The following is a 24,942-nucleotide window of genomic DNA, read 5'->3' as shown; positions in this document are numbered from 1 at the left end:
CTTTTACCATCTGTCTTAGTTCTCATAGTATAAATACAAGCTGCTTAATGGCTACTCTTATGACTCTGATGAACTCTCAGTATTTTGAGCAGATTAATTCTACTTATTAGTAATCCACCAACCACATGGAGATTGGATATCAGTGCCTCAAATCTTGTGGTTCATTATTAGGGTTGATAATAAGCAATAATGGATGATCTCATATTCTTCTCTTTTTTCTCAGTTTCTATAAAACCGTCTATTTAGGATCTTCATAATAGTTGTAGGTTTATGGTAGGCATTGTGTGTTACATGGATAGTTTCCCCCATTTTAAGCCCTTATTGGATTTCTGGGATAAAAATCTCCTTGTTTTGGTAGAACATTCTTTTGGATGTCGACTGCTTTATATTTGTTATTAGTTATATATAAAGTTAGTTTATAGTTCCAGGGTTTTGTTGTTATTACTCATAGTTACCAGGCTGGGAGCAAAATAATAATAGATAATATGAATTAGATAGTTTTCTATACCAAATTACATGGCATGAGAATTACTGTCCCCCCCCCCCCAAGTTTGAAGGATGCCAGTGGAATGGCTTATCAGATAAAGGCACTTGCCACCAAGCCTGATAACATGAGTTCAATTCCTGGGACCCACAAGGGGAAGGAGAGACTAACCCTTGAAACATATTCTCTGACCTCCATATGTGTGCCACAGCATGGCTGTGAATGAGCGTGTGTGTGTGTGTGTGTGTGTGTGTGTGTGTGCGTGTGTGCACTTGCACGTGCTCACACACACTCTAAATAAGTTTAATGCTTTTCTAGTTTTGAAAACGTCTCTGTTCATTGATCCTTCAGGCAGTTTTGGAGAGATGATTAATAGTATGATAGTATTTCTCCAATCTTTAAGAGTAGTATTTGTTTGCATTTCTGATTTCTTTTTAAGTCCCTTTAGGGTTTGCATTTCCCTAGAAACCATGGGCCACGTGGGCAGTGTTCTATTCCCACACACAGGTCCACACAGTACCCCACTTTAGAGCTCCTTCCCTCGCCTCTGCACTTTGTCCTAACTTCTAAGGCTCATCCTGCTGTCTTGTATTTTTCTTACATTTTTTAATTCTATTTTATTACTTCATTTAAAATATTTTCCCCATTATGGTTCTACCGCATCTCACTCCCTTTTACAGTTCATGTTCTTGTATTTCAATAATTACATAATTGTCAATTTTGCATGCAACCTTTCTTTACTTTGGAATTAAACACTTAGGATTTTAATTTTTTTTCCCTAAAAAGACTTTACATTTTGCTGGTTCACAGTTAATGTCCTTTCAAAAAGGCAGAGGAGAAATCATATTCAAGAAATAAAGTGATCATAAAGCCTCTGCTTTTCTAGAAAATCCATTCGAGCTGTCCTCTGTGTGTGTGCGTGCCTGCTTGTGTGTGTGCCTTGCCCATTGGAGCTGTAAAGTTCAGTGAGTTAGAAAACTGAATTCAAGGTTGGAGTCTTCTTAACAACGGAGGAAGCACTCGCTCTGTGTGGAGTGTGGTGGAGTTGGGGCTTTTCACTGGGCACATTGTGCTGAGTTACACCTCAAAGAGCAGCTACAGTGAGGGCATTTGATGCAGTGTCATGTGTGAAGAAAGGAGAAAAAAGGCTTCAAGGCTTAGAGTGGCTACAGTGTATTTTCCAATGCATCCACAGTCCTGTGTGTGTGCATATATACATGTTTGCCCATACGTATTCTTCTATTGCACTGCACATGTGCATATGTGTGTTTATCTACATGCATCAAGTGCATTTGCCAATGCATCTACAGCACCACATGTATGTATATGTACATGCATATCCACACATATTCATCTACAGCACCATGTGTGTGCCTATGTACATGTTTATCCACATGTATCAAGAACATGTGTTCAACTCCAGGATTTTGCAGACTCTTGGACACATGAACTGCTCAGAGCTCACACCTTCCGGCCACTTACCTACACACCGGGGCTCTGGGCCATCCCACTGGGCGTTTCCTTGACAGGTAAGCCTAGTGCTGCCTTCTAATCTGTATCCTTCATTGCAGGTAACCAAACACAGGGTGTTGTAGGACATTTCCACGGTGGAGCAGCTGATGTGGCCGTGTTTGGGCTGTCTGAGATGGGGGCATGTTCTCACTGCAGAAAATGTCAACGATTACATTTTACTAAATACAGACAGAAGTGGAATCTGTTGCTTTAATAATGGCCATGTGTTATACACAAGACAATTTTCTGTCCTTAAGTGTCAAGAGATGCATAACACACCCTCGTTTTTAAAATTGTGGGGTTCTTACCAACCTGCATTTTCTTTACTATGATAGGCAGCCTCCAGTGCAATGGTGGGGGATTTAAACGCTGTGAGGCATCTAGCTCTGATTAGAGGAGGACAGCTATAGACCATGGGCAGCTCCCAGACAGAAGTACCTGCAGCCTTCTGCAGCCTTTGCTGTGACTTTCCAGGCTGTGTTCTAACAAAAGAAAGTGTTTTTCCTTTTTCCAGGGCAGAAGTTTCAAGCTGAAGATCAACTTGGTCCTTAGACCTCAGAGACACACCCTGGGCTTTTCAATAGTCTCAGCTTGGGCAAAACTGCCCAGTTTCTGCCATCTTAAATTCCAGTATTCTATGTTCTGACAGTCACTCTAATCTTCTCAGTGGTTTCTCTCCTTTCTTCTCACACACTTCCTGCAAAACCTCATTCTTAGTGCCAATCTACATCAATGTAATAATACAGCTTATTTCTAGCTGCTGTCACAGAGCCGTGAATGGCCCACCCAGCAGGCAATTCTTCCCAGCATAACCCAGCATCATATATGTGCCAGTCATTGTTCCCCAATGACTTCACTGCAGTTAACAAGAGCCAACGAGATACAGCTGAATTTAAGTAAGATTTTTTCCAACTGATGGGGTGCTATTCTGTCTTCCCTTTCTCCTCTTTCCCCCCTAAATAAAAGCACATGAGAGGCCATGCCAGCTGCACGTTTACCAATACTGTAGGAAAAGAACCATGCAACAAGATGACGGAGTAGAAGGCACTAAAGAAACCTTAGTCTCTGAGGATGATGGGAGTCTGCCCCCAGCTTTGGGTTATCTACGCCAGCTTCCTTTTAGATGAGAGAGAAAACCCTTGAGGCTCAAAGTATCGGTGTTTGGATCTTTGATACCAAGAGCTGTGGACAAGTGAATTTCTTTTAGGTAGCACCCATTCGTTTCCTTCATCAGTATTTTAGGGAAAGATACCAAACAGAAGACAAACAAAAGGACCCTACAAAAGAGCTACGTTCAGCTGGACAGCAGACAGCACTGTTCAGCACTGCCAGGCAAAAGACTGAAGAGCGGTCCCCAAAGGATCCTCAACGTGGCATTTGGAAATCAAGAATATCAGGAGGATTCTCTTTTATGCATGAGCAAGTTTTTTTCTTTTTCTTTAATGCAAGAATGTGTATTTGCTTATTTTGAAACCTTTAAAAGAGTAGGAAAGAAAGGTCATGAAAAATATTCAAGTGCATATATATATATATATATATATATATTTACTGGTTACTGGCAGAATTTATTTTGTGGGAACTCATCCAAATCACATCAGTTGGCAGAGCATAAATATTAAGTGAATTAAATGTAAGTTTCAGATTTATTACTCCATAGAGGAAATTCAATAATTAAGTGAGAGGATAAACATGAGATCCTGTCCTGTGTTATCACTGGGACAATTTGGGCTGAAGGTAAATAATAATAAAATACTTATCAATGTCCTCTGCCTGCCACACAGGACTGTTACTGAATGTGGCCACTACTGGGTTGGTTTAAAAGGAGAGAGAGGTACATTTCTATAATTGAGATATATAAAATGGAAAATCACACCAGGCAACTGCTTTTTGCTTCAGTTAAAAAGAGAAATACTCAAAAACAAACCACAGCTTTCCAAAGTTAAGATGAATTGGATTTGTAATATCTCTCATGGGTACTCAGGGCAAATTAGAGTGGGTGTCACAGATATGAGCTGTGTTGCTTCTCAAATGTTGGTTTTTAATAAACTTCTATTGCTCCTTAGGGAAAACAAAGCAAACACAGTCATTTCTACTCATGTCTTAGACATTTTTATACTCTTCATCCAAGAGTGAGTATTTATTGCCATTTTTTCATAGGTACACATTTAATTACTCGATTCAGCTCACAATTCTTTTGTTTCTTAATTTACACTTGTTTCAAAGAAATTCCTATGGTTAATCCAGACAACAGCAGCTTACCCTAATTGACCACCATTGTACTTCATTGTGGACTCACTCTACTCCATAAGACACAATTATTATAAGCAGGTTATACACCAGTTAATAATTTAGAAAGAGGACTAAAACTAGGAAAAATAGGCCCAATAGACTAAACTTGGGAAAATAGACCCAAGTCCAGTCTTGTGTTATAAGAGAACAATCTATTATGTAATATGGACAATGACAAAACTACAGATGTGCTGTGGGTCTCATCTTAAAGGTGAATTGAGGTTTTTTTTTTTCCAGATACACATTTACTGTCAGTCTCCAAATTGTGATTTTTGTCTATTATTGGAAACAGAAGACATCTGATATTAAGCGCAGGCGCCTTGCTGTTGAAACCGTTCCTCAGGAAACCCCCAGTATCCCAGGATTTCATTTACTGTGCTGCTGGTTTTGAGCTAGCTGTTATTGAGGCATCACCAAAGATTCCCTTCAGGGTTGAAAATGAGACACACAATTCAAAGAAAATTAGAAATGAGTGTGAGTGCTTTATGAAGCGGAATAAGTGCTCCACTCAGAGGAACAGGAATGAAGCCTGTCAGTCATCAGCCAACATTACATAATATTGACAGTGTACCGTAACAGACAAGGAACTAGGATCCATTTTTCCCCAATGACTCTTTCCTGACTCCATCTTATATTTTTATAAAAAATTTCACATAATTAAAATTGCTCTCTGTCCCTTATATCATACCTATAAAATACTACTTCAGCATACTGCCCTCCCCCACCCGAATCAGAAGCCAGCCTTGCCCAGTGGACACATCTCAGAGTCCCACACCATTATTTATGAGTCACTGCTAAAGCCACAATTGTGCCTGTGAACCTGCTTATTGCTGCTAATTTCAAGGTGCATTCCAATTTTACAGGCACAAAAAATAAGAAATATACATTTTGGGTTTGATGAAATATAGTATGGGTTTTGTTGGCCTGGATCTCAAGTGAATCCAGAAGGCATTGATAATATGGTAAAGGGAGGACCTGAGTGTTTATGCAGGGCAAGTATACTTAAAGGGGAGCTAAGTAGTGGCTTGGTAGAGAAGCTGCCAGAATTCTAGGAGAATCTGTCAAAGTCTTGTCAAATCTTCCCTATTGTGTTAAATATGTCTACATTAGAACATCAATTTAAGTTACATCAAAGAGAAACAAACATACTTTTTATTTTAATGGGTGATTCATTCAGGCCTCTGAATATATGTTTGTTTGTTGTACAATGTATGTTTATCAGTATGCATCTTGTCAAGATGAAATTTTCATTCGCCAGAGTTATAACTTGGGATAGAGAGGAGGAAAAAATACACTCTACAATAAGTCTATATTAACAGTGCTATATTAACAGTCTAACAGTTAATCAGCAGTGCAGATGACTGTGGTAGCTGCTGTTGTAAGAGGTTGGTCAAGCTAGAAATATATTGGTAAGAATTCTTATTGTGGTCCCAAGTCAGGATCAGAAGAGAAGCCTACACTTGCTTTGGGAAAACCGAAGTGTTCCAGTGGTCACTGTAGTCAGATTTCACTGATGGACAAATGTACGGAGGCCCAGTGCCTTCTAACCTGTCCCTACTTGCCTCTACATCCTCACAGGTACTCCGGGTGACCAATGGTGGCCCATGTCCACTTCTGGCTACAGAGCCACAGGGGCATGACTACATACAGGACAAGGCTTTCTTAGGCTCCCTAGAATGTTTTGAGTGAGCCTGGTGGCTTTCGCCTCTAAAGATTGACAGGCCTGGGATCTCAGATGGAGTCTTGAAGGATTCTGATGCCCCAACTTCTCTTCTGGTCTTTCTAGTTCAATTTGCTTCCAAATTTTGCTTCCAGATTGCACATGCTTCCCTGAGTGAGCCTGACACAGCCTAGGGCTAGAATGATGGAGTGAACACTCCAGGGCCACACCTCTCAAACTGAAGAGGCAGGCAAGAGAGGAGGGCTTAGGCAGATGAAGACCAAAGGCCTGAGTGAGACAAGGCTTGCAAACAAACAGCTTTCAGAGAGGTACGATGGACTGTCACAGCTGTTAGTGTAGGGCAGAAGGTTTGGGTTTAGATTATCTAAAGCAGGGGTTCTCTGAAGGGACAGTGGACTGACCACTCCACTTTTCTCCTTTGTAAAGTCACAGGCAGAAAGTTAAAATGTCATCTACTCCCTTGTCGTTTGTAGAAGGGGTAGGCATTTCACATGGAACGGGCAGCTGACAGTGACTGGTACCCCAAGGAAAATGTCTCAGATATGGACTGAACAATTGCTTCAGGAAGGATGTGTGGCTTTTGCTTCTTGACAGAAAATGACCTTCGTTTACCCTCACCCTTCCACAGTGGCCGAGAGACTGCAAATCAGTATTCTAAGTCTTTTCTCTCGGGACCCTAGAAATATATTCTCCAGACATTCCGTACGTCCAGTAAACAGCCTTGAGCTAACCGGAGCCTCTTGAGGTAATGTTATTTGTTACTAGGAAGTCAAGGCTATTTTGTGTTTTTCTGGGGGCATTCAGATATGTTGCTAAGATTATTTCCAGACGTTGGCCTGTTTTTAATATTTTTTTTCTGGCATCCGCTAACTGATTTTAAAGCGGATCTAAAGGTTTTGGTTGTGCATATTTATTTTCAAGATTTCACCTTGGGGTGATAGTCTTTGATCTTCTGTTACTGCTAGTCCTCAGCTCGGCTCGCTCTCTGAATTCCTAATAAGAGAGGGGTATTTCTAGTGGCTGTTTCTCTATCACATCACTATCCCACCCCTCCCCAGAATTTCTTTATCTTTGAAATTACCCTCTTCATTCAAGGGAATTTCTCAGGTTACATTTTTCAGTTTATTAATTTGGCTTTCAACTGTGTTTTCATTGTGTGAATAGTCTTGATCTCCACACCCCCTGAGGAACCTGATTATTCGGAGACTTCCCTCCAGTCTTTTGAATTCCACTCTTACTTTATCGATGCATTTGCCTTTGAGGCTCATCCATTTAATTTTCCGAGCTTCCCTGCCAGCCATTTTGTTCAACCCACTGACCGTGGTCTCTCCTTGACTTTTTTGCAGGATGCACACCAGGGATCTGATTTGCACAGTTTCCTGTTTACTACTGGGTTCAACTTCAGCAGCCAATTAACACAGACAACGGGTGTCCATGGAACTTTGAAATGCTCTTGAAACGGCGAGTCAGTGAGCTTCCCCTATGGATAGAAGCGCAGACATTCCCAGGAGACAGCATCCTTTACCTAGAGATCTGGGTGAATTATTGAGTCTTGGAGAAGGTAACTCCTCAGCAAAGACTGTTGATCATGGACAGAGTATGGCTGCCAGGTTTAGTAATGAACAACAAATCAATCCACCAAGATGTTCAACCATATTTTAACTTCAAAAAAATCAATTATTAAATTTTAAATATATCTATGTCTCAAATCTAGTGCACTATACAGAGCCACCTTGGGGGTTGAGCTGTTGGAGGGAGGTCTGCAAGTCCTTGGCTTGCTCTTACCTTCCCTTGGAAAGCCTCCTCTTTCCTGCCTTGTGAAGCCTTTGGAGGTCAGGCTATGTAGTTGTAAGTACCAGGAACTCAGATGATGGAGATGGCCAAGCACGAGTGGTCCAAGACACTACTCCACTCATGATGTGGAAGTCATGACTTCCACTGCCGTTCCCCCTCTTGTTCTTGCTGGCTTGTCTTGGCTCCTTGGGATCTCACCATAATAAATTCTCCACTTTCTACATCTGGGGACATTTGAGTTGAGGTGCTTCCATCACAGGACTCTGACATGACTCAAGCCCTATCTCATGTCAGGAATCTGACTTTCTCAGAGCTTGTCACCTGTCCTAAAGTTCTTGTTACCTGTATCATAATAGAGTAACCAGCCCATTTCTCTCTCAACCTTCCTAATGCTTCGACCCTTTCCTCATGTTGTTGTGACCCCAACCATAAAATTATTTTTGTTGCTACTTCATAACTGCAATTTTGCTACTGTTATGAATTGTAATGTAAATTTCTGATACCCAGGATCTGTTATATCTGACCCCTAAAAGGGGTCATGACCCACAGGCTGAGAATTCATGCTCTAGACAGACATCATCAAAGGAATATGGATGACATAGTTTGTAAAGCTGAGGCCAGGGAAGCTTAGCAGTTCTCAACCTTCCTACAGTTTTCACTTTCTCAGGAGTCTAATCTCTGAGATCAGAAAATCAACAAATGACTGACCATCCCATTTGACTTTAAATAGCAAATGTGAAGCAAGACTACCAAGAAACATCATGAACTAGCCAGACTCCATACCTCTGCAGAAGCTTTCTGTCCCAGACCACAAACCATTCGGTTGACACAAATGGATGCTGCTTCCCACAAGGTCAAAGCCCGGGTGACATCGGACCCCACAGGCGGCATTGAAGTGGTTTTTGCAAGTGTTTTGTATAAAAAAACCATTTTCAGGAGGCTTCAGTGCAGGACAGTGGACAACTAACATTCAGAGAGAGAAACAAAAAGCAAAGTCAGATGTTTGTCTATGGAACTGCATTGCTTCAGTTTACTTAGCAAAGTATGCCATCTGTCTGTCTGCCTGCCTGTCTGTCTGTCTGTGTGTCTACATATGTACATCTATATTTATCCATCATATTTCCCCATAGCTTTCCTATTTGATCCATCTGATTTCTAAGAGTGTTTTGAGGGAGAACCTTTACATATGACTCCTGGAAGATATTTACTAGCAATTAAAATGCAATATAGTCTAAACACTAGTTTTTAAGCTTCAAAGAGTTTTATTTTGATATTGGCATAGATAAATGTAAGATTTCCTAGTCTTCCCCTGCCCCTCAGCTTTGGTGCTGAGTCCCAGGATCTCAGGTATGCTAAGCACGTGCTCTGCCACAAGCTATAGAACCCTAGTCCTTGGTTCTTGACTTCCATAGATAATTAAAATTTTTTCTCTCTTATTAAGATAACATGAAATAATGAAGAAACATGCAGCCTGGAGTGGTGGCCCACCATTTTAATTCCAGCACTCTGGAGGCACAGGCAGGCCAATTTTTTGCGTTTGAGGCTAGCCTGTCCTACAGAGTGAGTTCCTGGACAGCCAAGGTTATGCAGATAAAATGTATCTCAAAACCAAAAAACAAGCAAGCAAACAAACAAATAAACAAAAACCCTAAAAACAAACAAAGAAAACTAAAAAAAAAAAAAAAAAGAAAACCAAAATAAACTAACTAAAATAAAGGAGAAAAACCAGTCTAATTGATAGAGACTATAAAACACAGCTTCCACCATGTGCTGTATACTATATAAATACTTTCTACTTCCATCATGATGGAAAATATTTATGAAAAATTTTAAGTGAATTTGAGCACTACCAGAGCCCAGACATGCTTATATGAAATTCTAATTCATTGCTAAAGCTGTATCATTCTTTATTTCTAAGTACTAACTCATATTTTCTGCAATCACATTACTCTTATGGCCTCAGATCCCGTCTCTGAACCATGATGCTTATGTGTTCAGTGCTCACAAATGCTATGTAACAGAAGCAAACGATCCCCCTGACCCCCAGAAGTATGACCAAAGCCAGGGATGTTAAAGATCAACCTAACAAACGGATACAACTACCAACTCTGCACCACAGAGATCAAGATCAGCTTTCTAGATCCCCTTGGTGAGCAGTAGGGAGCTTACCCTCACAGGTCTGGCCAGATCTCTGGTATCCCTCTCGGCACACACAGTCTTCAGGGGATGTGCTTCCAGGTGGGGAGGTGTGGCTTACATCAGGACATGGGATGCACGTGCTGATTCCTCCTGGAGAAGCTTCCGGCTTATATGTCCCTGATGGGCAAGCTGTGGGCAGACAATTGGCCAGAGAAGTCCATTTATGTGATATGTTCATAGAAAGTTAGAAAAATATAAAGAATGAATGTGAATGTGGGAAACATTCATTCTACATGGAAATAATCATGATATAATTCAAGCAAATAAGCAACTTGTGTTTTGCTCGAATGTACATATGTACACCATGTGCATGCAGTTTCCACAGAGGCCAGCAGAGGGCATCTGATTCCCTGAAACTGGAGTTCTAGAGTTGCTCATTGCCATGTGGGTCCTGAGAATCAAACACAAGTCCCCTGGAAAAGCAGCCAGTGCTCTTAATCAGTGAACCATCTGATCCAGCTCCCAAAGCAGCTAACCCTGACCAAAGACCAACATTATTTTTTAAGTGCTGAGTATAAAGGTCTCTTTGGCCCACAATTAGTTTCTGTCATAAAATATAACATGTCTGCGCTGACTTATGGGAAAACTCAACACAGCAGTGTTTGTTACGGGGCTCAGAGTAATCAATGACCCTCCATAACCTATGCAAATCATAGCAAATCAGAAATCTTCAATATTTCAGTGCCCCCATGCGGTGCAGCCACTCCACCTCTGCCCTGAAATCCCTGTGCTCCATCTGTGCAGATATCCAGAAGTCACTTCTCCATCATTTTTGTTGGAAGTATTTGACAGGGGACAAGGAGAACATGAAGGGCTAGAGGGAAAATCCTAGCTGATGGGAAATGTCTTTTGAAGAAAAAAAGAAAGGAAAGATCCTGCTTCTCCCAGGCTCAAAGCAAGAAAAGATTAAAAGCAGAATCTAATTAATTTTGCTTCAATCGTCCCCCTGCACTGACACTGTCTGACCTTGAATTTGTAACTTCAGTCCTTTGGGGTTTCCCACCTGTAAAAAGTAAGCTAAAAGATGAGCTATATAATAATAAAGAGGACTTGGCGACACACAGCTAGCCAGTTAAATGAAGCACGGCCATAAAAGGTGGGTTTGACTATTGAGCAGAGAAGTCATAACTAACATGTATGTGCATCCAGAAGCACGAAGCAATCATATTAGAAGATTCATAATCTAATGCATTTATCAGGGAAATAACCATGGTTCTAAAATTCTTCATTATGCTACAAAATATATCAAGCTCCCATGGAACATGCTAGAAAATTCTAGGTCTGAATCCATGTAGAACTTTAAAAATGAGAGATACATTTAAAAATACTAATATTGCTACTGGTCCATGAAAAACAATTCATCAGGGAACTGTTCCTAAGGACATGAGGGAAGGGACTCTTACTTCGGAGCATTTTGTTAGTGAACAGGGAGGTGCTGTTGAATTACACATTATATCAGACATGCCTTCCTCCCAGTGCTGTGGACCAGGATCTTCAGTCAAGTGCAAGGCAAGGTCTCCTTTAAACAGAAGTGAGAGTTTGCAGGGGAAAGTAATTAAGATAAAGACAGCCACACATAAGAACAAAGTACCACTGCAAAATGAACTTTGCCACTGGGCATCATTGGCTGGAGCAATAGAATTGCAGGACAACAGATCTAAGTAGGTACAGCAGCAGTCACCTTTTGCTATCTGCCGAGACTGTGCTCCACACCAGAAGGCGCACAGCAACAGCCAAGTGAAATATATGGAAGTCATGCCCAGCAGAAAGGCAACACATCACACGTTTAGGAGAAAAATAAGTAAGAGACTGATGGGAATCAGCTGCTCCATTTCCTCCAGAGCAGGAACAGATGCAGGGGAAAGCACGGATCCAGGTAGACAGCTACGTACAAGGACATTGTGAATCTAAATAGTCACAGCACTGGGCAAGAGTCTCAGCAATGAAGGGAGATGCTGGGCAGTGTGCATGACTTCAGTAAACAAGTCATAGTTCATTGGCTAAGAAGGAAATCAAAATCAATAACACAAAAATAAGAAAAATAGTGTTTAATAAACTGAGTCCGAGAAACTTAGGGAACATGCTGTAACACTCTAATGTTACATTAAAATAATTGTGAAAACTAAAACAAATATCAAGTAGCACTTCCTCTCCTCAAGAAAATAGATGATCAAAGGAAGCATAGCTTTTACATAATATAAAGAAGAAAGGTTCAAGATGTGAAACAGGCAGGTAAGAGGAAATAAGAGAGGCATCCGTTTCATATGTAACCATATGACAGAAATGGAAAGAAGAGGCAGGTGCCAATGTGTACATAAATACAGTTTAACTATGAATAAGAGAAAGGGCGTATGGCTTTCAAGCAAGCAGAGAGAAAAATACAAGGAAAATCTGAACAATATAAAACAAGAGAGAGAAGAAATAACAAGAGCGAATGACATGCACAAGGACATAAATTAAGGTGACAGGCAAAGCCACGTGTCTATCTTATCACCAACGTATTTGATCTGTTGTTAGGATAGCAACCTGAAATGCATCAGACTCACAGTGTGAAAACAGCATGCTGTTAGAAGATAAGAAAAACTCTCAAAATATCCTGATGAAAGAAAGAAATTACCATCTTAAGGAGAAATAAAGACACAAGCAAAGAACAGTCTGGTGCGGTGACACAAACTTCTAGTACTCAGGAGGCTGAGATAGAACAATTGTAAGTTAGAGGCTACCCGAGGCTACATAACAAATCCCTGTAGAGAGGAGCTGAAGGGAGGAGAAAAGAGGAAGAATGGGGTCAGGACTTCTGATAACACAAGACAGATACAAGTGGCTAAGAGAAAGTGACAGAGAAGTAAATAAATGTCCTTGGCTGACAATTCCAGGGCAAACAGTTTATTGCTTAGAACAAAGTGAAGATGAATGTCTGCCTTTTAATTTGGCAGCAGAGGATGTTAGCACCTCCTGTGGATAGGTGAGATGAGGGCTTTTACGGAGCTGAGAAGGTCAGGTGACATTTCTATAGGGTAACCTGTGGGAATTCACCAAGAGTCTCCCAGAGCATGCTCTCCTTAGTGAGTTTTGATTCTAAAAGTGTTCCAACCAAATATAACCAAGAACGTACACCAGACACTACTTATGTTACCGTACAACATTGGTGGTGACGCAAATGTTGACAGAGGAAGGCTTTCTTAAGTTCTCAAGACACATCCAACCAATTAGACAGTGGCTTTAGAAATATAATCCCTGAGCTGGGGAGATGGCTCAGTTGGTTAAGTGCTTCCTGTGTGAGCATGAAGACCAGAGTTCAAGGCATTAACCATCATGTAAAAACCAACCAACCAACCAACCAAAACCAACATACAGTACACATCCATGATCCCTATGCTAAGGTGAATGGAGACAGGCAGTTTGCTGGTCAGCCAGAATAGCTGAATCAGTGAGTTCCAAGTTCAAAGAGACCCTGTCTCAAAAAAAAAAAAAAAAAAATGGGGACAGGACAAGTGATGGAGGAAGGCAGCAGACACCAACCTCTGGCCTCCATTGGCACTACATAAACACTCACATACACGGACTATGTCCACAATCCCCTTTCAATAAAGGAAGGAGTCAAATATTCAGTCATGGTTTTTATTTTTTAATTTTTAAAAAAAGACTTATGCGGATCAGCGCCGGGGTAGCGGGAGCGCAGGGTTGCCTGACACCCGCCAGCTACCCACGACCCCCGCCGCAGGATTTTGGGACTGCTGGTGAGTGGAACACAGCTTCTGCTCCAATCCAATTGCGCGGGACCTGAGACTGCATTAGTTAGGGAAGCAGAAACCGGCCTGAGTAGGGCCACAGGCCTCATCCCGCTGGATCAGCGCCGGGGTGGGAGCGCAGGGTTGCCTGACACCCGCCAGCTACCCACGACCCCCACCGCAGGATTTTGGGACTGCTGGTGAGTGAAACACAGCTTCTGCTCCAGTCCAATCACGCGGGACCTGAGACTGCTCTGGTTGGGGAGAGAGAAATCCGGCCTACATAGGGCCACAACCCTCTTCCGGTCAGAAAAGCACCGGGGCAGCTGGGGCGCAGGGTCGGCTGACACTCACCAGCTACCCACAACACCCACCACAGGATCTTAAGACTTCTGGAGAGTGGAACACAGCTTCTGCTCCAATCCAATTGCACACGGGACCAGAGACTGCATTAGTTAGGGAAGCAGAAAAACGGCCTGAGTAGGACCACAGGCCTCTTCCGGCTGGACCAGCACCGGGGTACCGTCAGCTACCCACGACCCCCGCCGCAGGATTTAGAGACTGCTGGTGAGTGGAACACAGCTTCTGCTCCAATCTTTAAACAGTGACAACGATAACAACTAACCCCAGAGATTACCAGATGGCGAAAGGTAAACGTAATAATCTTACTAACAGAAACCAAGACCACTCACCATCATCAGAACCCAGCACCCCCACTTCGCCCAGTCCAGGGCACCCCAACACACCGGAAAAGCTAGACACGGATTTAAAAGCATATCTCCTGATGATGATAGAGGACTTCAAGAAGGACTTTAATAACACACTTAAAGAAATGCAGGAGAACACTGCTAAACAGGCAGAAGACAATAAAGAGGAAGCACAAAAATCCCTTAAAGAATTGCAGGAGAACACTGCTAAAGAGTTACAAATCCTTAAAGAAAAACACGATAACATAATCAAACAGGTAGAAGTCCTTACAGAAAAACAGGAAAACACATCCAAACAGATGATGGAAATGAACAAAACCATACTAGACCTAAAAAGGGAAGTAGACACAATAAAGAAAACCCAAAATGAGGCAACACTGGAGATAGAAACCCTAGGAAAGAAATCTGGAACCATAGATACGAGCATCAGCAACAGAATACAAGAGATGGAAGAGAGAATCTCAGGTGCAGAAGATTCCATAGAGAACATCGGCACAACAATCAAGGAAAATGTAAAATGCAAAAAGATCCTAACTCAAAACATCCAAGAAATACAGGACACAATGAGAAGACCAAACCTACGGATAGCCTACAGAACTCCAAATAGACTGGACCAGAAAAGAAATACCTCCCGACACATAATAATCAGAGCAACAAATGCTCTAAATAAAGATAGAATACTAAAAGCAGTAAGAGAAAAAGGACAAGTAACATATAAAGGCAAGCCTATCAGAATTACACCAGATTTTTCACCAGAGACTATGAAAGCCAGAAGATCCTGGACGGATGTTATACAGACACTAAAAGAACACAAATTCCAGCCCAGGCTACTATACCCAGCCAAACTCTCAATTAACATAGATGGAGAAACCAAAGTATTCCACGACAAAACCAAATTCACACATTATCTCTCCACGAATCCAGCCCTTCAAAGGATAATAACAGAAAAAAACCAATACAAGGACAGGAACCACGCCCTAGAAACAACAAGAAGGTAATCCCTCAACAAATCTAAAAGAAGACAGCCACAAGAACAAAATGCCAACTTTAACAACAAAAATAACAGGAAACAACAATTACTTTTCCTTAATATCTCTTAATATCAATGGACTCAACTCCCCGATAAAAAGACATAGACTAACAAACTGGCTACACAAACAAGACCCAACATTTTGCTGCTTACAGGAAACTCATCTCAGAGAAAAGGATAGACACTACCTCAGAATGAAAGGCTGGAAAACAATTTTCCAAGCAAATGGCATGAAGAAACAAGCTGGAGTAGCCATTCTAATATCTGATAAGATTGACTTCCAACCCAAAGTCATTAAAAAAGACAGGGAGGGACACTTCATACTCATCAAAGGTAAAATCCTCCAAGAGGAACTATCAATCCTGAATATCTATGCTCCAAATACAAAGGCAGCCACATTCATTAAAGAAACTTTAGTAAAACTCAAAGCACACATTGCACCTCATACTATAATAGTGGGAGACTTCAACACTCCACTTTCACCAATGGACAGATCATGGAAACAGAAACTAAACAGGGACACAGTGAAACTAAGAGAAATTATGAATCAAATGGATCTGGCAGATATCTACAGAACATTCTATCCTAAAACAAAAGGATATACCTTCTTCTCAGCACCTCATGGTTCCTTCTCCAAAATTGACCACATAATTGGTCACAAAGCAGGCCTCAACAGATATAAAAATATTGAAATTGTCCCATGCATCCTATCAGATCACCATGGACTAAGGCTGATCTTCAATAACAAAATAAATAATAGAAAGCCAACCTTCACGTGGAAACTGAACAACACTCTTCTCAATGATACCTTGGTCAAGGAAGGAATAAAGAAAGAAATTAAGGACTTTTTAGAGTTCAATGAAAATGAAGCCACAACATACCCAAACTTATGGGACGCAATGAAAGCATTTCTAAGAGGAAAACTCATAGCTCTGAGTGCCTCCAAAAGGAAACTAGAGAGAGCACACATTAGCAGCTTGACAACACACCTAAAAGCACTAGAACAAAAGGAAGCAAATTCACCCAAGAGGAGTAGACGGCAGGAAATAATCAAACTCAGGGGTGAAATCAACCAAGTGGAAACAAGAAAAACTATTCAAAGAATCAACCAATCAAGGAGCTGGTTCTTTGAGAAAATCAACAAGATAGATAAACCCTTAGCCAGACTCACTAGAGGGCACAGGGAAAGCATCCTAATTAACAAAATCAGAAATGAAAAAGGAGACATAACAACAGATCCTGAAGACATCCAAAACACCATCAGATCCTTCTACCAAAGGCTATACTCAACAAAACTGGAGAACCTGGATGAAATGGAGAAGTTCCTAGACAGATACCAGGTACCAAAGTTGAATCAAGATCAGGTTAATGATCTAAACAGCCCTATATCCCCCAAAGAAATAGAAGCAGTCATTAATAGTCTCCCAACTAAAAAAAGCCCAGGACCAGATGGGTTTAGTGCAGAGTTCTATCAGACCTTCAAAGAAGATCTAATCCCAGTTCTTCACAAACTATTCCACAAAATAGAAACAGAAGGTACTCTACCCAACTCATTCTATGAAGCCACAATTACTCTGATACCTAAACCACAAAAAGACCCAACAAAGATAGAAAACTTCAGACCAATATCCCTTATGAATATTGATGCAAAAATCCTCAATAAAGTTCTTGCTAACCGAATCCAAGAACACATCAAAACAATCATCCATCCTGACCAAGTAGGTTTCATCCCAGGGATGCAGGGATGGTTCAATATACGGAAATCCATCAACGTAATCCAGTATATAAACAAACTCAAAGACAAAAACCACATGGTCATCTCGTTAGATGCGGAAAAAGCATTTGACAAGATCCAACACCCATTCATGATAAAAGTCTTGGAAAGATCAGGAATTCAAGGCCCATACCTAAACATGATAAAAGCAATCTACAGCAAACCAGTAGCCAACATCAAAGTAAATGGTGAGAAGCTTGAAGCAATCCCTCTAAAATCAGGGACTAGACAAGGCTGTCCACTTTCTCCATACCTATTCAACATTGTACTTGAAGTCCTAGCTAGAGCAATTCGACAACAAAAGGAGATCAAAGGGATACAAATTGGAAAAGATGAAGTCAAAATATCACTTTTTGCAGATGATATGATAGTATATATAAGTGACCCTAAAAATTCCACCAGAGAACTCCTAAGCCTGATAAACAGCTTCGGTGAAGTAGCTGGATATAAAATTAACTCAAACAAATCAATGGCCTTTCTCTACACAAAGAATAAACAGGCTGAGAAAGAAATTAGGGAAACAACACCCTTCTCAATAGTCACAAATAATATAAAATATCTTGGCGTGACTCTAACTAAGGAAGTGAAAGATCTGTATAATAAAAACTTCAAGTCTCTGAAGAAAGAAATTATAGAAGATCTCAGAAGATGGAAAGATCTCCCATGCTCATGGATTGGCAGGATCAACATTGTAAAAATGGCTATCTTGCCAAAAGCAATCTACAGATTCAATGCAATCCCCATCAAAATTCCAAATCAATTCTTCAACGAATTAGAAAGTGCAATCTGCAAATTCATCTGGAATAACAAAAAACCTAGGATAGCAAAAACTCTTCTCAAGGATAAAAGAACCTCTGGTGGAATCACCATGCCGGACCTAAAGCTCTACTACAGAGCAATTGTGATAAAAACTGCATGGTACTGGTATAGTGACAGACAAATAGACCAATGGAATAGAATTGAAGACCCAGAAATGAACCCACACACCTACGGTCACTTGATCTTCGACAAGGGAGCTAAAAACATCCAGTGGAAGAAAGACAGCATTTTCAACAAATTTTGCTGGCACAACTGGTTGTTAACATGTAGAAGAATGCGAATTGATCCATTCCTATCTCCTTGTACTAAGGTCAAGTCTAAGTGGATCAAGGAACTTCACATAAAACCAGAGACACTGAAACTTATAGAGGAGAAAGTGGGGAAAAGCCTTGAAGATATGGGCACAGGGGAAAAATTCCTGAGTAGAACAGTAATGGCTTGTGCTGTAAGATCGAGAATTGACAAGTGGGACCTCATGAAACTGCAAAGCTTCTGCAAGGCTAAAGACACCATCAATAAGACAAAAAAACCACCAACAGATTGGGAAAGGATCTTCACCTATCCTAAATCAGATAAGGGACTAATATCCAATATATATATAAAGAACTCAAGAAGGTGGACTCCAGAAAGTCAAATAACCCCATTAAAAAATGGGGCTCAGAACTGAACAAAGAATTCTCACCTGAGGAATACCGAATGGCAGAGAAGCACCTGAAAAAATGTTCAACATCCTTAATCATCAGGGAAATGCAAATCAAAACAACCCTGAGATTCCACCTCACACCAGTCAGAATGGCTAAGATCAAAAATTCAGGTGACAGCAGATGCTGGCGAGGATGTGGAGAAAGAGGAACACTCCTCCATTGTTGGTGGGATTGCAAGCTTGTACAACCACTCTGGAAATCAGTCTGGCGGTTCCTCAGAAAATTGGACATAGTACTACCGGAGGATCCAGCAATACCTCTCCTGGGCATATATCCAGAAGATGTCCCAACCGGTAAAAAGGACACATGCTCCACTATGTTCATAGCAGCCCTATTTATAATAGCCAGAAGCTGGAAAGAACCCAGATGTCCCTCAACAGAGGAATGGATACAGAAAATGTGGTACATTTACACAATGGAGTACTACTCAGCTATTAAAAAGAATGAATTTATGAAATTCCTAGCCAAATGGATGGACCTGGAGGGCATCATCTTGAGTGAAGTAACACAATCACAAAAGAAGTCACACAATATGTATTCATTGATAAGTGGATATTAGCCCAAAACTTAGGATACCCAAGATATAAGATACAATTTGATAAACGCATGAAACTCAAGAAGAATGAAGACCAAAGTGTGGACACTGTGCACCTTCTTAGAATTGGGAACAAAACACCCAGGGAAGGAGTTACAGAGACAAAGTTTGTAGCTGTGATGAAAGGATGGACCATTTATAGACTGCTGTATCCAGGGATCCGTCCCATAATCAGCTTCTAAACGCTGACACCAATGCATACACTAGCAAGATTTTGCTGAAAGGACCCAAATATAGCTGTCTCTTGTGAGACGATGCCGGGGCCTAGCAAACACAGGAGTGGATGTTCATAGTCAGCTATTGGATGTATCACAGGGCTCCCAATGGAGAAGCTAGAGAAAGTACCCAAGGAGCTAAAGGGATCTGCAACCCTATTGTTGGAACAACATGATGTACTAACCAGAACCCTGGAGCTCTTGTCTCTAGCTGCATATGTATCGAAAGATGGCCTCGTCGGCCATCAATGGAAAGAGAGGCCCATTGGACTTGCAAACTTTATATGCCCCAATATAGGGGAATGCCAGGGCCAAAAGAATGGGAATGGGTGGGTAGGGAAGTGGGGGGCGCTATGGGGGACTTTTGGGATAGTATTGGAAATGTAATTGAGGAAAATATGTAATAAAAATATTAAAAAAAAAAGACTTATTTACTTAATGTTTGTGAGCAGTCTGTCGCTGATACACCAGAAGAAGACATTGGATCCAATTACAGATGGTTGTGAGCCACCATGTGGTTGCTGGGAATTGAACTCAGGACCTCTGAAAGAGCAGACAGTGCTCCTAACCACTTAGTCATATCTGCAGTGACAGTTTTTAAACATCTTAAAGATTATTTTATTATTTTCATATGTTGGTGTTTTGTCTGCATATAGGAATGTGTACTACGTGAATGTCTGATGCTCTCAGAGTCCAGATGAGAGCATTGGATACCCTGTAATTGGAGTTACAGACAGCTGTGAGGTGACATTTAGGTTCTGGGGATCAAACCTGGGTCCTCTGGAAGAGCAGCCAGGACTCTTCACAACTAAGCCATCTCTCTATCCCCCATGTGGTAACTTTTGAATAATGTCCCCAGCCCATCATTTCCCAACTTGGCAGAGCGGGAGTATTCCTCTGGTAGGTGTGTTGTAATGAATGTTTGGGCACGTGGTAAATGCTGTCCCCTCGTTTCTTTCCCTTTCCTGTCCCCCACTTAGATTCTGCCTTTGCATATGTTTCCCTTTCTCTAGGAGAATTTCCATCATGCTTCAAGACTCTGATTTATTCTTCAAAGTGTCCTCAACCTCTTTTGACATTTGTGCTGCCTTCTTTTCTGAGCCCCACAACACATCACCACCCCCATGCTCTGGTTCCAGTGTGTGTAATAATTCGCTCATCTCTGTCTTTCTCCAATGAGACAGCACACTTTGTTAAATTCACAGAATTTTCCAATTCACTGGACTCCATAGCTGTCTGTATCACTGCCTGAGTCTGCAGTTATTCAATTAGAGGAGAGCAAGGGGAAACAGGACTTGCTGGAGGGTAGAAGGTGGGCCTAGGTGGAGGCCATAGTAATGTTGTGAAGAGTAACAATAGGATGAAAAGAGATGTTGGACAGGGAAGTCAAGACAATTGACAGATGATCTCTGCTCTTCCACTCACAAGCTTGTGGGGCTGGAACATTATTTTTCTTTTCTATATCTGTTACATTAGGAAGATACAGCTAATGATGTCCAAGGTCTTTCCAAAGGTCATGTGTGAAAATTCCATAAATAGAATAGGAAAACGCAACATGAAGAAGTGTTTCCCGAGGGCAGTCAGACTCTAGATGCAGATTTGGTGATTTATCTTGAAAAATAATAGAACTAGAGAAGAAACGAACCTTACATTATATTTGCCAAGCTCCCTTGAATAGTCAAGGGCTTACAACATTGGAGAATACTGTTTGGGATAAAAATATCTGAAAGCACATTTGGAAACACATTGTGAAATTCACAGTGATGATGGGAAACAGACTCCAGGAGAATTATTTAGAGGCATTACACAATTCTAGGGAAGAGGTGTAATCAATTTCCTGGACTTTCAAGGGTGAACCACGTCCTCATCCCAAAATGAGCAGAAGTTGAGGAGATGAAATAAATATGTGGTTTGAACACGTTCCTCAAGGCTTGTTAGATGTGTAGGGGGAGGGTGTTGTTTGGTTGGTTTTTGTTTTTCTGTTTAAAATGAGCAAACCAAATATTATTTCTTGACTTCTCTCTTTGTTATTGTTAAAACAAACACTTTCCCTTTTCAGAAACATGCTGGTCATTATTAGCTACTAGTCTTGGAAGTGTGAGTCTTCAATTTGTCACTACAAACATCAGATCTTCCTTCAACTGACAGTGACCATCAACCATTTTGGAATCTGTAAAAAGTGAGGTCTCTCTGCTCTCTAATCTGTCTGGCTCATTAAATATCAACATACACTATACAGTGTGTATTATGTGTCCATGTAACACACAACATACAGGGAATAACATTCTGTCAAACTCTTCCTTATACATTTTCTAAGATTAACTTTTAAAAGCATAATGGAAATCGAAAACCTTAGTCCTTGCACAATTCATCTTTAAGGGTCAGTGAATAATTTTAAGGAGTATGGTTTCAGAAAGATTGCACAGGATGCATCTGGCGGGGTGCAGGGTGCCAGGGTGCTCATTCGTGTAGAGTGTAATGGCAGCCTGTGGAGTTGAACCATCCAGGAGTCTTCATTTCTGCCCTACCTAGGTAGAGCACCAAACATGATGTTATAATGACATCACACTTCTTTCCAACCTTGTACATTTGATCCGAGTACAGAATTTATTCTTGTAGGTAGTTGTGCTAGGATTTTGAGTACAAAACTTCATTGCTGTGGAAAAGAACTGCCTTCTCCAATGTTGAGCCAACACTTTGCACAAAAATGAGATGCAGTTGCACACATGGGGACTTTGTTTCCACCGGGCAACTCTGTTCCACTAGAATGTTGTCAGTGAATTAGGCAACCCTGAAGTCTTACACATCAGTGCTTATGTGGAATGTATAAGCATCCTGCCACTCTCTCTGGAATTGGTCAGCTCATTTGGCCAGAGTACAGACTATTTAAACAAAATTCCTAATTTGAACCCTGTGGGGTGCCTTAATAGCAAATGGCACCTTAACCACAGGGCACCCAGCTTGTGATAGAAAGCGCCTGTTCAGACTTGTCAGGAGAGTGATGTATTACCTAAACTGTCAAAACACCAAAACCCTCAAGCCCTCAAAAAGCCTTGGTGAAGAAATTGTCATGTATTAAGAATTTAAACACACACTCAGGGTGGTACAACCTGAGTATGAAATATGAAGACAATACCCTTTTTGTTGGAAACTGCTCTCTTAATTGTGTTACAACTTTCATGGTCGGAAGACAGGGGCTCATTTTTATTTTTATAATTAAGCTTTTGTGAGTATACACTTTTAGGTGACGCTCTTTGGAGAGTTTTAAAGCTATCTTTGACTTTATTTTTCCTTTCTAGAAGCACTGATGACTAAGATTCACATAAAAAGAGAAGAAAATGTATCATTTATTAGTTTCTTTTAACACGAGATGCTCAGCCTGATGCCAACCAATTTTGTAATTCTACATAATCTTCAAGTATCATACTTTTTTCCAATCCCTAATTTATTATAATTATTTTCTCCTGCAAAATATTAACTTTTTTTCTTTTATGTGTATGAATGGCTTGCTTGCATGTATATCTGTGCATCATGTGTATGCAGTGCCTGTGGAGACCAGAAGAGGGCCTTGCACCTCCTATTACTGGAATTACAGATGGCTGTGGAACACATGTGAGTGCTTAGAATCAAACCCAGGTTTTCTGCAGGAACACGCACTCTAACTGCTGAGCTGTCCTTCCAGTGGGTTGTTTTTTTTTTTAACTTATGAGCCATTAAAGTTAAACTATTATACATCCCCATCATCAAGGTTACAGGCACATGGCTTCCTACACTCCCATTCACTGTGTATTAACAGGTTTTTATTACTTGATTTTTTTCCGATGGGGGTCTCATTATATAGCCTTGGGTGGCCTGCAAATAACTACACAGACCAGGCTAGATGCAAACTCACAGAGACCCACCAACCTCTGCCTTCCAAATGCTAGGATTAAAGGATGCACCACCACACTTAGCAATAGTGTTTTTTAAAGTGTGTGTGTGTGTGTGTGTGTGTGTGTGTGTATGTGAACAACTTTAGCTGTCATCCTGAAAATTTCCATCAGTCTCATTTGAAATAGGGTTCTGAGTCCTACGTGGCTGTCTTAGCCTTTCTTTCTTTCTTTCTTTCTTTCTTTCTTTCTTTCTTTCTTTCTTTCTTTCTTTCTTTCTTTCTTTCTTTCTCCGAGACAGGGTTTCTCTGTGAAGCCCTGGCTGTCCTGTAACTCACTCTGTAGACCAGGCTGGCCTCAAACTTAGAAATCAGCCTGCCTCTGCCTCCCAAGTTCTGGGACTAAAGGCGTGTGCCACCACTGCCCAGCCTTAGTCAGGGTTTCTATTCCTGCACAAACATCATGACCAAGAAGCAAGTTGGGAAGGAAAGGGTTTATTCAGCTTACATTTCCACATTGCTGTTGATCACCAAAGGAAGTCAGGACTGGAACTCAGGCAGGTCAGGAAGCAGGAGCTGATGCAGAAGCCATGGAGGGATGTTACTTACTGGCCTGCTTCCCCTGGCTTGCTCAGCTTGCTTTCTTATAGAACCCAAGACTACCGGCCCAGAGATGGTACCACCCACAAGGGACCCTCTCCCCTTGATCACTAATTGAGAAAATGCCCCACAGCTGGATCTCAGGGAGGCACTTCCCCAACTGAAGCTCCTTTCTCTGTGATAACTCCATCCAGTGTCAAGTTGACACACAAATCCAGCCAGTACAATGGCCATGTGGAAGGAACAGAGTGACATAGCTTCCTGCCCCTGGAACAGAACCAGCAGGACATGGGCCCCCATGAGTGTTGACAGTTGCTGGGTGTGAGGCTTGTTTATATGAAAATGTGTATTTTACTTCATGTTTCTATCTTTGAAAATGGTCTCCTTGCCAAGGATATTGAGGAATGTCCTTTCTCCTAAGGTTAATGACTCCATGCTAATCAGACAGCACAAGTCCCAAGAAGAAAGAGTATGTTTAATGTCTCAGCAAGTGGTAGAATGATGTGACCTTCAGGATGGCCCTTAAGTATGTGGGAACAAGCTCTGAAAACAAGAGTTCAATATATATATATATATATATATATATATATATATATATATATATAATTTCTCTATTATGCAAAGTATAACGATGTAAAATGAATTGTATAAAGAGCTTCACAGACTTTAAAGAACCAAGGTAGCTGCACCATAAGCCAGCTTGTCAGAAAGATACAAAGCCATTCAGATTTCTGAGTTTCATGCCTGGGACAGAGGTAGGTTAGGCTCAGGCTTAGGTGTGCTGGGAATGGCAGTTTCAGGACAGGATCCCACCTAGCCAAACTTATTGTCTGTACTTACAAAGGCAGGTAGATGTCTGAATTAATTTGCAATGTTTTTTAAAAAATGTGCTTGATGTCTCTTTTTAAGAATCAAGGGGCTGGAGCAATGGAATGCTGAT

General features: G+C 41.1%; 1 protein-coding gene across 1 annotated transcript in view; it reads right to left on the bottom strand.

The window, feature by feature from the left end:
* Svep1 (sushi, von Willebrand factor type A, EGF and pentraxin domain containing 1) overlaps nucleotides 1-24,942 on the bottom strand; it is a 180,004-nt gene that overhangs the window by 102,354 nt on the left and 52,708 nt on the right. The window contains exons 4-6 of the mRNA XM_021160495.3: nucleotides 9,930-10,088; nucleotides 8,544-8,723; nucleotides 1,967-2,146 (exon numbers count right to left, since the gene is read on the bottom strand). Of these exons, the coding sequence (XP_021016154.1) occupies nucleotides 1,967-2,146; nucleotides 8,544-8,723; nucleotides 9,930-10,088 (519 nt within the window). The remainder of the gene's footprint in view (nucleotides 1-1,966; nucleotides 2,147-8,543; nucleotides 8,724-9,929; nucleotides 10,089-24,942) is intronic.

The sequence above is a fragment of the Mus caroli genome, unplaced genomic scaffold, assembly GCF_978045245.1.
Source record: "Mus caroli unplaced genomic scaffold, Mus_caroli_1 scaffold_6, whole genome shotgun sequence".
NCBI classification, from domain to species: Eukaryota; Metazoa; Chordata; class Mammalia; order Rodentia; family Muridae; genus Mus; species Mus caroli.
The sequence above is the reverse complement of the archived record's forward strand: the minus strand, read 5'-3'. Positions and strand labels throughout refer to the sequence as shown.